The sequence below is a fragment of the Rhopalosiphum padi genome, chromosome 2 (assembly GCF_020882245.1).
Source record: "Rhopalosiphum padi isolate XX-2018 chromosome 2, ASM2088224v1, whole genome shotgun sequence".
Taxonomy (NCBI): Eukaryota; Metazoa; Arthropoda; class Insecta; order Hemiptera; family Aphididae; genus Rhopalosiphum; species Rhopalosiphum padi.
Genome location: NC_083598.1, coordinates 63,932,601 through 63,948,307, shown reverse-complemented (window position 1 = coordinate 63,948,307; position 15,707 = coordinate 63,932,601). Strand labels below are relative to the sequence as shown.

At 29.7% G+C, this 15,707-nt stretch overlaps 1 protein-coding gene across 1 annotated transcript; it reads right to left on the bottom strand.

Moving 5' to 3' along the window:
* LOC132919033 (uncharacterized) lies at positions 1 to 15,404 on the bottom strand. Its single transcript, XM_060980386.1, has 8 exons — positions 15,398 to 15,404; positions 14,954 to 15,013; positions 14,201 to 14,239; positions 13,325 to 13,363; positions 9,857 to 9,916; positions 7,264 to 7,326; positions 2,483 to 2,526; positions 1 to 236 (listed from the first exon to the last, which is right to left on the bottom strand). The coding sequence occupies exons 1-8, from the start codon at positions 15,402 to 15,404 to the stop codon at positions 204 to 206; spliced, it is 345 nt and encodes a 114-aa protein (XP_060836369.1). The 3' UTR covers positions 1 to 203.
* Between the last annotated feature and the right edge of the window lie 303 nt (positions 15,405 to 15,707).

Below are 15,707 nucleotides of genomic sequence, written 5' to 3'. Positions count from 1 at the left end.
TTATTATAGGTACTGATTATAACATATAATTTAATTACATTTTAATAAAATATTCTAAGCTTAAGATATAATAGTACAATAGATAATGGTTACTAGATTCTTATTATTTGGTCCAAGCGATCCATAATAGAGCGAGAAATATTCCATGATTAATACTTAAAATTAATATTTATTATCTGTAGAATGTAATACAATGATATTGTTTATCTATTCAACACTTTTGATAAAAGTGTATCCTGCAGAGAAATAATAATTTACTATTAATAATTATATTTATTTTCATTAATACAATATAAGGTCAAAGTACTCCTATAGTTGTTGAGACAAATTAATTCAATAATCATAACAACAATTTGAATATCTATATATGGTCGGGTCTCGTTTACTGGTTAATCTAAAAGTCGTGATAATCTGAACGGTCTTGATAATTATCGTATCATTAGGTATACTCATCTATATATATCTTTTTTATTTAAAAGAATATTTACAATCTATTCCTTTTTTTTATTATTAAAAGAGAAATTTACAATCTGTACAGTACAAAGCAATAAGTAAATATGATAAATAGGAATATAAAATTGACATGAGTGACATGATTGGGAGAAGGGGCCCTCTATGCTTGATGTACTATATAATTATAAGATTTATTTTTTCGCAGATACGCACAATAATAATATTTTAATTAAAAAAATATATAAATTAAATCTAATACATTGTAATCTAATATAATAATAATAATTTTAATTGTAATATTGTATACTGTCTTTTTCAATCGCAGCTTAAAATTTAATTTTTAAGTTTAATTTTTAAGAAAATTGATTTTTTTTTAGATCATGAGTTTATATTCCCAAACCCGTTCGGATTATCAAGACCCTATTGCACAATCTGTACATATTTTGCAAAATAATTCTAATAAAAAATGTATGAAAATTATTTGCAATATAATACGTATGTAATTAATTTAGGGCTCGGAAGTTGATGACCTTAAAAACATTAAAAAATGGCCTAAAAAAAATATATGCAAATATGACATAAAAATAACAAAAAATGACCTAAAAAATTTACAAATATTTTTTTTAAAAAATATGTTGTTTTTTAATTGTACTCTATTTTACTATAAAATTATATATACCTTTATCAAAGCTTACAAATTACTCAAAATATGAAATAAAAATGACAAAAAATGTCCTTAAAAATTAAATAAACAAAAAAAATTGGGCAAGTGGGTATTGCTCTGTTGTATAGTAGAGATGGAGAGTAGGTCTACTACTGGTCACTATAATAGATGTGTTAAATTTGAATGCAATGACGGGTATCATTGTATATACGAAAAATGATTCTGAACGGTGATGATTTGTCAGTCAATGATAATTAGTTGGATATATTATAATATTACCTATATTTAAATTGTAATATATCCTTATTTTACGCGATTTCGTAAAAAATTAAATTTCATACGCTCATAAAATGTTTTCTATATTGACAATGGAATTTTTTTTTACAGTTACTTGAAGGAAAACTTATGGATAACCTAGTATTAGATTTTTGAACCTTAAGTATAAATCACAAAAATTTTATGAATTTTCAACTTCAAAATTCCTTGTACATTTTCGTGATTTTGATATATTTTGTAAACATTTGAACTTTAAATGCTTATAAACAAAAATTGTGACTAACGATTTTTGATTTTTTTTTACTACAATAAGTAAAACTTATAATAAACCTTGTATTAAATTTTAAAAAAGTTTTGGATAGCCAATTTTTTTTATCGGCATTTTAAGAAAAAAAACTTAGAAAAGTCGAAAATTTCAATTGTCTATAAGTAGCTTAAAAAAGGTTAAAATATTTTGAAAATTTAATCGCAAATAGATAACCATAATATAAACATTTGATGAAAATTTAAAGTATTTACAATGATTCGTTTTTGAGTTACAGCAAAATAAAAAAATCGATTTTGTCGAAAAATGGTTATGCGTAAAAATTCCCGTTTTCCGTTATTTTTTCAAGGTTTTTCCCGACGCTTTTGAAAACTACTGGAAATTAATTTTCCTATTCAAAGAAAGGCTGAAGTCAAAAATCGAAGCTTTATTACTACTTTAAAACGTGATGACAGACACGAAAAAAAAAAAAAAAATTAAAAAAATTAAAAAAAAAAAACACACATCATTGTAAAATCAATACATTCATCACTCCGTTCAGAATCTAAAATTACAAATATAGTAAACGTAAGTAATGGTCGACAAGAAACGATAAAAAGTGAACTAATGTGAAATCAGTAAAAATGTCAAAAAATGCAAAATAAAAATTAGTTGTTCAGATTTATATGTTAATGAAACACATTTGGCCAGGAGAGCATAGTCTAAAAAACTCAAAAAAAAAATAAAAAATGCAAAATGCATCAACTTCCGAGCCCTAGAATAACGTTTATATAAAAATATAGTGTAATTACGGAATTACGGTAATATAATAAAAATTAGCGTACTTTCATATAGTTGAAAACCCCTTTTCCGGCCTGTTCTTGTGTCGCTATATTAAATGTTTTAAAATTATGATTAAAAAAAGCAATTAACAATAAGGTTTCTATGGTTATGTAATTATATTAATAATATGTTGCTAGACGTGACCTTTTAAAAAAATTTGTAAATCCGTTTTTTTTTTTTTGTTACTATTGTGATAACACAATTATATTTGTACGGGCCGGGGAGCGTATAGTATTAATACGCGCGCCCAGTTATCTAGCTTTATCGTGCTCAGCACTCACGCACCGACCGACCTGTGTAAATGTGTATATGTGTTTATAGCACTCAGCAGGAGTTGGACAGGGTCGCCGAACAAAACCTGTGAGTGCTAGTATGTGGGTGGTGTGTGTATGTGTGTATATCTGTGTATGTGTGTAATCTTAAACTAAGGAAAAATATGTAACTCTGATTAAATGGTAACTCAAATTGGAGGTATGGTAAAAAATATATAATATAATAATAACAACAATAAAAAATATGATATAAGGTTACCGGTTCGACACAACAAATAAAAATATAATATTATTATAAAGCTAAGTATAAAATAATAATGTATAATAAAATTGTTCCTAATGCCAATTGGGCACAACTAATAAATAATATAAATAAAATGATAATATAAAAGAATTCAAAATTATTTGAATTATTTGAATTATTTGTTGTTGTACTGCTGGCCAGTTGCAACCTGTTTGATATATATAGTAATAACACACACACACACACACACACACACACACACACACACACACACACACACACACACACACACACACACACACACACACACACACAAAACATTAAATAAAAATTGCAACACGTTAGAGTCGTTAAACGATTCGCGTCTACAAGTATAAAACAATATAATTTATAAGGCGATTTGCGCCTATAAATTATAGAATAATATAATAAAAAATAAGGCGATTAGCGCCTACAAATATAATAATAAAAATAGGGCGATTCGCGCACGCATATAATTAGGCTACTAAAACTGTGGCGATTCGCGCACACAAAAATAATATTAACAACAAATGGCGATTCGCGCCTCGCCAATAAATATAATAAAATAACGTTTATTCAACAAAACTGATAGTTACATTTGCGGAGTTCGAATCAAAAAAAAAAAAAAAATACAACGACGTACGGTACGAAAGAGACTGACGAATTACGGCGGCCGTGCTAAATATCTGCGCACCAGCGAGTTGGCGGCGGCCGATAGAGCGTCGCCGTAATCTACATATTATTATTGTATAATAGAATAATTCACAAATAATATAATACAAATAATACAAATAAAAATAACAATTAATGTGTGTGCGCGCGCGCGCGTGTGTGTGTGGTCGGCCTACCTTTTAATTAGCCCGATATAACGTACTATCAACGGCGGCGGCGCAAGCAAGCAAGCAATATTATTTATTGGTTACTATAATCGGGAGAATGAAAAGTGGCCGCTGGCAATGTGTTAGGAACATTTTTTTTTTTTTGATAAACAGTGATTCTCAAAGTGCTTCACACAAGGCGCGGTTGGTTTACAACATCTGACCGGCGCACAATTTTGAATGGGGTCTTTACATTTTTCCCTTTTGCCTTCGTTCTTGATTTGGTTACCAATTGTACTTAAGGAATTTGTATTGTGCTGTTGTACACAAACCATGTGCGTCCCTACAGGCTACGACCCAACAGCAATATACGTCATTCGTTAACGAATATTACACGTGTTGTGTTGTGTTGTGTTTTATTACATCAGGCTTCAATAACTGAATTTAACCAATATATTATTATTTACAACTATTTTTTGTTACATTTTTTTTTTAATTATACAATGGCTGGCAGTAGTAGTGACATTCGTAGTCAGAGTAAAAAAATAATATTTTCGGTGTACAAATTTCTAAAAGATCTCTCCAAACAAGATGAAATTATTCCATCTATGTTTGCTCAGTCCCTCAAGGTAACAGCTGAAGCTTGTGGATTATCAGAACGTACTGTAAGGCGCATATGCAAAGAAGGAAAAGATAGTTTGGATTCAGATCAACAAGTTGCTTCGTTCAAGTCTCCGCGTAAAACGTATAAATGTGCAAAACCATTGACCGAATTCGACGATTTCGACACAGATATAGTACGCAGAGTAGTGCACGAGTTTTACGATAGAGGTGAGTACCCAACAGCTCTTACTATTTTAACGGAAGTGAAAAAGAAGTGCATTTGGGAAGGCTCTGTTTGGTCGATGCATTCGCTTTTGAAAAATTTAAAATTTTCGTTTAAAAAGTGCAATGACGGAAGGAAATTTCTCATGGAAAGGAACGACATTGTTGCACTTCGTTGTGCATTTTTACGAAAAATGTGTACGCTTCGCGAACAAAACGATACCCGTCCCGTAGTTTATTTGGACGAGACGTGGATAAACCAAAATCGTAGTAGAACACGTATATGGCAAAATGCAGAACAGACCGAGGGTTTAAAAGTACCCACAGGCAAAGGGGGTCGCCTCATTATTTGCCAAGCAGGTTCTGCAAAATATGGTTTTATTAGCGATTCCAAATTAATATTTCGAGCTAATGTTAGCAGTTTTGAGAGCGACTATCATACGTCAATGATTTCGTTTAAAAATTGGTTTATAAATATGTTGAACCACCTCGAAGAGCCGTCTGTAATTGTGATGGACAATGCATCTTACCACTCACAACTTAAAGATAATTTTCCAAAAAACAATAGTAGAAAAGCCGTTGTAGAAGAGTGGCTGAAAAATAAAAATATTGAATTTTCACCACTAGAGCGGTTGTCTGAATTGCGTGAGCGTGTAAAAAAACTCATTCCAATGTACAAACGCTACGAATTAGATGAAATAGCACTGGAAATGGGCCATGAAGTGATAAGGTTACCTCCATACCATTGTCAATATAACCCGATTGCATTGATTTTAGCAAAGGTTAAAGGGGAGGTAGCTAAAAACAATAACACTTTTAAGATGGCTGACGTAGAAAAGTTGGCGCACGCGGCTATGGATGCAGTAACACAAGAAAATTGGGAAAAGTGTGTTGCACACGCGGAAAAAATTCAAAATCAAGATAATGAAAAGGAAATTTTGAGGGATGTCATGTTAGAGCCGATCATCATAACATTAAGAGACGATGATAGCGATTGGAGCGATGAACATGATGATGATGACGACGTATTTGATGCGGATATTTAGTTGCTTAGATTATAATAAATTATTTTGTAAATATTTCAATTTTAATTATTTTGTATAATATATTTGTATTATACGTTTAAATAAACTCTATATTAAATTACATTATGCTTACTTATGTTTTTATCAAAATAATTATTTGTATTGCTTATTGGAATGAAATGTAACAATATGCATTATGGTTAATAATTCAAAATGCGCGCGCTTTGTTTCACAGTTTTGCGAAACCATTACAAAAATTCACCACCAGGCGCGTGGGCATCAGCGGCCACTTTTCATTCTCCCGACTTTTTTTATAGGACATCTTTTTAGGAGTACCTTTATACAACATATTAAAAATTACCCCCACTACCCTGTTTTTGGTTTAAGTATAAGTTATAACTAATAAGTGAATTACGCTAGAGACCGGGTTTCTTAATTAAAAGTTTTGATTTAGTCTTTGGGCTACCGCTTATTTAGGAATTGGAAACTGGGCGTCCGTCCAGAAGCAACCGTAGACACCCTTTTGGGGCTGATACCACCAAAAAAGTCCTAGAGAACACCACTAACGTCCCCAGAACGCAAAAACAATAAATATGGCGCTGGAGGCGATGGCAGTATGGATGAGTAGAGACTGGTTTGATTTCTATACACCTCGCTGCATTAGAAAATCATAAAATATAATATGTGTATCAAATGGGTGTGATTATTGATAAAGCTGAGGAAAGAACGAAAACAATATTAGTAAATTCTAAGAAGAGTGGAATAATACGAAGATACGGCAGATAGACGATAAGATCAATCGAGGAAATTAATAAAAATGGACGTTATGGAAATTTGAGAGTTTAAATTTTCGTTTAACACAAATGCTGACTGGACATGATGATTTTGATCAGTATCTTCGTAGATTTAAGAGGCGACAGATTCCTACATGTGTGAGTATTGTGGAGTGGTAGAGGACGACGCTGGGCATACACTTTGTTCAGATGCGATGGATATTGACACTCTAGAAGAGCCTTGGAGACCACTCTAGGTGAATAAATGGAGCTAGATTCTATCATAAAATTAATGTTGGAGAAAAAAAATAATTTGGGTGCGGTTAAGCAGTTTGTGGAAAATATGCTGTCAATCAGAGAGGGGGAGGAGTAACGAGTTACACAGAGGATAGAAGGAAATATAATTAGTTATAACTATTTTTTATACCGCGAATGTTAAATTAGGAATGATAGAGCCTTATAATAACAGTATATTACAATATACCATACTTCTAGTATACGTAAAGGCAGAAATGGTTTGTTTAAGCGTATACAATTATGTATTTTATAATAATTTGCAGTAAACACACATTACAGTCCATTACGCATGAAGTGCCCCTCTGTAGCGCCGTAGTTCAAACACAAAAAAGGCACTTTCACGTAATATAGTATACTGTAACCTATTTATTTTTAATATTGAGTATTACCTAATTTTTGAGAAATTCATATCGTTTTTTAATTTTTGATCCGTTTAATAAATTTATTTAGTTGAAAAAAAACGTTATATAACACAATATACACAATATTTTTAAATCCGAATACTTACATGATCGTTTCTGTATTTCTGGATATTCATTATTCCATAGACTTTCTTCTAATGGAATATATCCTTAAAATATATTAATAATATATTTTTATCAAAATTGACAAAATTAAATGGCTGCATACTAGTTGCGGTCATGGATGATTTTTGAGATGAGCACATATGGTAAGCCTTGCTTTTAGAAGGTAGACAAATCTTTTTGTTTACTACGTAATTTTTATATTTTATGGAATAAATAGATTTAATTAAAAAAAAAAATAATAATAATAATAGTTGCGGTCACTGCAATTGTAGGTAATATCGAAGTTGCAGTAACAACAAAGACTGAGCTTTTACAGTGATAATAGAATGAGTTAAAAAATTTAGAATTTAAATTATATATTAGTAGAAATTAGAATTATATTATAATAAGTAACTAAAAAAATTAATTTGAAATTCGAAGCCCACGGTTTTTAAGTAGTATAACCTGGAAATTGTTTTGGCATGTACAAATTCCATACTTTTATATTGGAGTTGACTTTAGAGCTATTAAATACCATTTGATGTAAGACGTAAGTTTATACTATTTATACTGTTTACGCCGATACCGATCCTACGGTTGTTGCCTTGTTGGCGGTTATCGGCAGTATGTGTTAAGACAGGAGCGGAATGGGTTACCCAAATATATAAATATAATGTAATAGCACGTCAATTATAATACGGGTGCATATAACACCACAAACAAGTATATTAAACAAATAGAAAAATAATAAATAATTATAATGGACCTATTATAGGGTGCCCCGGGAATAATTAATGATCTAATTATAATAATAATACTAATCCGAACACCTTTATATCTTATATGGGTGTCCAGTTATACAGCCTTTGATAACAATAGTTAATATGTTTATAATGAAATAAATCAAATACAAAAAAAAGGTATATAAATAAGACGACCTGGTTGGCGGCAGCTTCTTGGTAGACGGCAACACGTAGGTCCTTCGCAGTTGGAGGACGGCGAGATGATCCACGGACGACAAAGTGAGCATCGCACACGAGGAGGCACAGCCCAATAATATTTAAATAATTTAACGACCGTTTTAGTCAGCTTGCGATGCTATTAAACCACGGTGTTAACGTGTTAACGCACACAAGTAACAAACCGTTGGGTATAAAAAATTGACCACAAAGTTTTGGGCGGCGGCACAAAACGGTGCGCAATAACGGTGGGTGGACAGATACGTACGTCGAGCCCAACAGTTAGGAAAAGACAAGAGACCAAAATGGCTGTATAGGTCGCCGGGCTGGCTGGCCACCGGCAGACGAACTGTCGCCGGACAATGGAAGAGGGTACTTGCTGGACACTTTTATCTCCGCCACCACACCTGTGGTGTCCGGAGCAAGTTTATATCGTCGTAGAATCGTTCCGCGCTCGAATATATACTGTATAGTAATCTTAAATGACTATCAACCGTCACCGTAGTTTGTTACGATAAAAGACGATACAATAATTATAATACTAAACTTCAACTGAAGTCGATCACTGTTGTTTTTTATATATATAAATGTTATACATTATTTAAGAAATATGTATTTATTTTTGTCCTTTTATCCCACTACTGAGGTATACAAGCGCAAACAGTGACCGCAATTAGTAGGTTACCTTTCAGTTGGTTGACCGCAACTATTACGTAATTTTTGATTTTGACCACAACTAGCAAACACCGAATTAAATGAATTAAAAATTGAAAATAATTTGTTCGGGAGTAAAGCACACGATTAAAACTGATTGTTCGCCGATCTACTAATTAAAACATCATAATTTTTTTTTTCAATTAATTCGATATTGACTTAGAGGGATCTTTGATGAAGATTTTAATTAGTCAAAACGTTAACTTAAAATTAACATTCCCAGTTTCATCAATATCTATACCTAGTATACCTTTTAATAATTACGTCGTCGCTCCTTTAAATTTAAGTGCGACAAACTACTCACATAAAAAAAACGCAACGTGTCCATATCGATTTAGGTTGTTGGTAATTGTTTATAATCAAGAGTTATATTAAATATGTACATGAAATAATAAATAAATTAACAAATTAAATACTAGTAGATTTTTGAATCAGAGTCTTTTGTGTCGACTTTTTTGATTGAAAAATTGAAAAATACATTGTACAAATCGTCATCATATAATTATTTAACCGCAACGTACACTATCACTACATTGCGAGCCTATCTCCAGATTCCCGGAATACTATATATTTTAAGTTCAGACGTACAAATTAATAAAATATTATAAATTATTATTACTTATATGTCACCAGTATATTTCAGGTGCATTTTGGTCAGAGTTTGGATCATTCATGTGTAAGTTAAACCTGGGATTGGCAATTTGTAGATTGTGTTGAATTGAATAAAGTGCGTTTGAGTGTGTATATTTTAAGTTAAAAAGTTGAAAGTCGAAATCTATGTTTTTGTCAACTCCAACATAAGTTTCATTAGGCTTGGTAATCTTATTCGACAATCGTTCGTAATAAAATAATAAACAAATATATACTTGCAATTTAACATGATAAAAAGTGTATAAAATAATTAATTTTGAAAATGAATTACCTAGTTGTTTTAATCTCAACGAATATAATGAATACAATGTTTCATGTGACAGTGGTATAGCTGAAAAATATAATACTAATTAAATAATAATGTTCACTTTGTAACGTCTAATGCAAATCACACACACACACACATACACCCGTTATACATAGAAGGCCTAATTACAGGTATATTGCGAGCGCGGCGTGCAATAAGGCAACTTATCACATGGACCTCGAGTCTCCGCCGATCAATGACCGTGCCGCCTGGGAAAACCTCGCACCCACGCACCACTCCTAGTACCCATGGGTTAGGTGTAAAGGTCTCCCCGCACAGACGATCACCAATTAATTACTTAATTAGGTCATTGAAAGTATCGGCCACGTAATATCAATATTATTATTATTATAATTAATCATCCGCACGTATCATCATCCCCTTCTGTCGCCTGTCGTCTGTTCGTGCCAACCACATATCATGGTATGGGCCGACAACGCAAAGGCACGGCACTCCATTTTCTCCTGCCTTAACAAGATGATCTACCGTGAGTAGAAGCTGTTTATGCTGGTGCGCCGAGGGGCGACACATCCTCACACTCCGCTGGCATTGGTAATGTTTATGGTTAACACCATCATTTTTTTTTAATATATAAATATATCACCGTGACCGGTACTTTTTCATGTTTTTATAATTATTAAGTATTATTATTAAAAAGGTATGAGTTATTATTATTATTATTATTCTATTCTGACCGAGTCTTGTGCCAGGTGACTTTCTCGGCACCAACTTACGCTTTTAAGCAAAATAAATACGTAAATAAATCTTAAATATTTCATTTCCCTCAAAGTGGTGTTTTTTTTTATTATATTACCGACTACCGACTACGCGTATATCACTGTCCAAATGTCACTACAACACTTATTATCTTATGTACCAAAAAAAAGAAAAATCCACGGCACTCCGGCTTTTGGGCCTCGGTCATATTCGAGGCGGCCACTTGACTCTCGACAGGGACAAATTTGAGTCGAGTAGTCACAACTTTATTAACATCCTCGATTTATACAATACCTTTGTGCTATATACTATATTCATAAGCGTATCTAGGGGAGGGGTGGTTAACCACCCCTTCAGAATTATTTGTTTTATCGTATATTTTATTGAAGTAAATAATTGTTCTTGCGATTAATGATAATATAATACTAAAATTTTCACTATTGTAATTATTTATCGGTGATAATATTTAATGTATGGATCGTAATATTATGGTCGATGGAATTAGTAAACCGATACACTAACATTATCTTATCAAATTCGGTCATAAGGATATAGGCCAAATGGCAACAAAATTGCTAAATAATATGATTGATAGATTTTTTATGAAAAAGTTCATTTTTATTCAATATAATAAGGTTTGTACAATTTAAATAAATTAACGAATGTTAGTGAAAAATCATAAAACTAATTCACTTAGTTATATTAAAAATTTGTTCCAATTGATGAAGGAATTACTTAAAATTGATTTAAATTCACTTTAAGCTGAAATTATGGTTGCCAAAAATTGTATTCAATATTGTACTAATGAACCGGAACACAAATATTAAATTAATTTATTTAAAAAACAGTTTCAACTCTTTCTAATGTATACATATTTCAAAATTTAGCTTTGACCTAACCAATTTCTTCGGCATCGCGTGAGAGGTCATTTTCAACAATGAGATACGTCAATATACATAATTTATAGCAACAACAATTATTAATAATAATAAAAAAAAATACCATACTCTAGATGAAAATAAAATATTTTTATTTTTTTCGACTATAATTTCAAACTTTTATTATTTTTGGATTATCTATCTATATATATATATATATATATATATATATATATATATACTAATATTATAAAGGGGAATTGTTTGTTTGTATTGAATAGGCTCCGAAACTACTGAACCGATTTAAATGAAATTTGGTACATAGATAGTTTAAACTTTGAGAAAGGACATAGGCTACTTTTTAATACTAAAAAAGAGATGTAAGGGGTTGAAATAGGGGATGGTATATATTATAACACCGTAGCCATGTTAAAAATATTAAAAAAAACATCTAAAGTAATTAGACATATGTTTAGTATCCTAGCAACCACTTAGAAGAAATAACAAACAATTATCCATTCTTAGTGCTCCCTTACATTGCTTAAGGAGCCTTTGTACGAAATGTCAAGTCTCTAGACCCAGCGGTTCGGTCGAGACGTTGATGAGTGAATTACTAAATAGATAAAAAAATAAGATAAATAAATAGATAACTTAAAAAAAAGAAAAGAAAATAAATAGATTATTTTAGAGTCCAGGGGCTAAAATGTTTAATAAAATTATACTGAGAAATGAGAATAGAATATAATGTTTTCCTTTGTGGAGTCATAAAAATACAAGCAACTATTGGATAGGGTCGACTGGAATTTTTTATTTAACTAATAAATATATAATATTACATTCTTAAAAACTCGATTATTTAGTTTTTAGGTGAAAAATGGCAAAAAACTAACATGTGCAGTGGCTGGCCGTAATGTAAATTAAAAATCTCGATTATTTCGTGTTTTCTTGCGCGATAACTGTTTCGCCAATCCGTATTACGATTCGTGTAAAGTTTCAGAGTTGAAAAATAAATCCTTCACCGCGAAATCTTCTATAAGAGTATTTTTCAAAAAAGTGGTTTTTACAGTACTTAGGTGGTCAATATTTGGATTTTCCCGATTTTCCTGATTTTTATGATATAAAAAGAATGTCCGATGGTACGTAATGCACGCTACAACGTTTTTAAACCCATCGCGAGTTCGCTTCCATCTTAATAATAATGTATTTCACTTCCAATGCATCTTGTGACGTATTTATTCGAATACACTTTGAAAACCGTTTGATTGACGTGCGCTTCCTATATTATTAACGCATCTAATACACAGGCAATGCCGTGACGGAACAGATAGTAATATATATTTATGATAGGTACTATTAAAAACTGCAAAAAATACAACTAGAGTATGTTGAAAATGTATTATGGGGTTTCAGTCTTGCCCCCTAATACATTTGAATATTTGATCACCCTACGCCTATGACTATAATAATCATAAGTTATTATTTATGTCTTTGATATTTAATAGAAAGCACATAAACATGTTAACATAAAATTAAATAATCATTAGATTTCATAAATTATCATCCGAGCTGAATTGAATTTCTTTTAAATATTGTTGTATAAAAACGGGACAAAATAGAATAATATTAAAATTGTTTTATAAATATAGAAAACAACGTGAAAAATAAAATATCAAATTCACACAAAAGTATAACATGTCATTGAATGAATAATTAAAAACAAATATATAACTTGATTTTGATCATATTTAGCACATGTCATATTATAGTTAAAATTTTTAATAGAGATATATGTGTTAAAGAGATTAAAGAAATAATACAGTTATATAATTTGACTTACGTTTGCGTAACTCTTGGTAATCCTCGAAAGTAATCTTTTCTGAAAGTATAATAATTATATTTAATCTGACAACTATAATGATACATCAATAATATGTTGAATAAAAATGTCAAGATTTGAAATAAAAACATTTATAGGTATTTAGTTTATACAATATTTTGCAAACTCAATAATATGATATATTATATGATATATGTTCGGTTAAATAAATGTATTATCTAAAAATCTACATTTTTTTATTTTATTTTATACGCAACTGTTAGGCTGTTTGGCATATAACTAAGTACCTATAGAATTTATTTCATATCAACGAAAATATCATGTGCCTACTTTGTACAACAGTATTAATATCTATAGGCTACAGCTATGTTTTCCCAATTCATCGCCATAAGAAGAGCAGAAAAAAAAATCAATACACAAAGAAAAATCTTATAATGATGAGGACAATCCCGATGACACAGTAACACCGCTGTGTAACTTTTCTTTTGTTTTTATTGCTTACATTGGTAATTTTTTATAATAATGTCGCATAAGTTAGGGAGTATTAAACTTATAACAGTAAATATACAATATATTATATTATAGATCAATCAAACAACCAGACATGTGTCAGTCCGTCGATGACTCCTTTTTTTAGTACCTATATGTGCTAAATGGATCGTAGATGATAATAATGAAACTTTTATGCAAACATTATCTTGAGCGAATTAAACTATGATGTAAGTAATATAATGTATTTGATGTTCAAATCGTATTAAAATTATTATTTTCCACCAGAAGATATTGTAATTTATAAATGACACAATATTTAAATTAAGTTTCATCTTTAATCGTTTTAAATAAAAAGTGTTAAAATTGTTTAAAATAATAACTTACTGTCAAGAAATATTTCATATAGTTGTGCATTATTTACAACTATAATAATAATTATGAATATAATTATTAGACATAAATAATTTTAAATATATACTTTTCAATGATTAGAATTAAGTATACTGTGTAAGATAACATGTTTCACAGGTATTTTTATTAATAACAATTTTTCTTTTTAATATATTTATAGTTAGGACATAGGTACACGTACACTGTGTATTAAATATTAATTATTATTATTGTATAGTTTATATACAATCTTTAACAATTAAATGCTGGTACTGTGTAAAATCATTGATTAAAATATAATAAATATACTAAATCAATGCTAAAAGTTCCCTAAGATTGGTTGACCGCTATCTCCGCTATCCGTTAGAGCACGCGTTATGCAAAAAAATCAGTTTTTCACAAATAACTCAGTTATTTTTAAGATTAGATGAAAAATACCTAAATATTAAATAATAAATAATTATAGAAGAGATAATTGTCTATAAAAATTGTTCTTATAAATAATTTCATAAAGAAACAATATTTTCTTTGATAATTAGTAATTACACATATTTAATATCAATGCATTGGAAATTTCTGTTTTATGACGTCCATAATATTGTTACTAATACAGTTATTTTCATTGTGTGATGGAGGTATATTTATCATTTTTTATATAAAAGTAACAAAAAAACTTCTTAGATTTTAAGATAACTCAACAAAATTATTAAAATCCTTACTAAAATGTTATGTTGATGATTTACTTACGTGGACCTTCTATAATGAACAAATTAGACAATGTAAAAATTAATTCATCATCTTTAATAGCTTAATGTATTTTAGTTGGATGGAATACATCTGTAAATTGTAATCCATGAAAATCATGCTGATAAATAATAGTCTTCCAAGAAAGGTAAGTTCATAAAACTAAGAACGATATTACAAAAAAAATATAATAATATTTTAAATAACTAATTGTTGGTTAAATTTTTTTAAATAATTATATATCTAATTTCCTAAATAAGTTGATTATGATTCACTTACCTATTTCTTCTGTACATGCATATAATTTAAAAAAATAATGTTATTATTTATTTTTATAGCTATATAACATTTATAACATGTATGATAAATAAATAAGATATAAATAATAATAATATATAATAATATAATAATAAATAATTTATACAAATTTGTAGGTATTTCTTTTACAAACCATTTTGTTAAACATTCTGGCCATTGAAATATAATTTGGACATTTAGTAAGAAATGTCCAAATAACTGGCATAATTAATTTCAATTTTTTTTTAATATTTATAACAATGAATCTATACATTTGTGATAATAATATATTATGCTTATTGATTTTGTTTTTTGTTTTTGGTATTAGTTCAAATACAGGTGTAAAAAAAAGTATCAGCCCATCCCTAGTATTTGTTTTGTCATAAGTCATAAATTATAAATTATAACCAAGTTGAATTTTACTTACTTAAATATTTTACTGTAAATTAGATTAAATCAT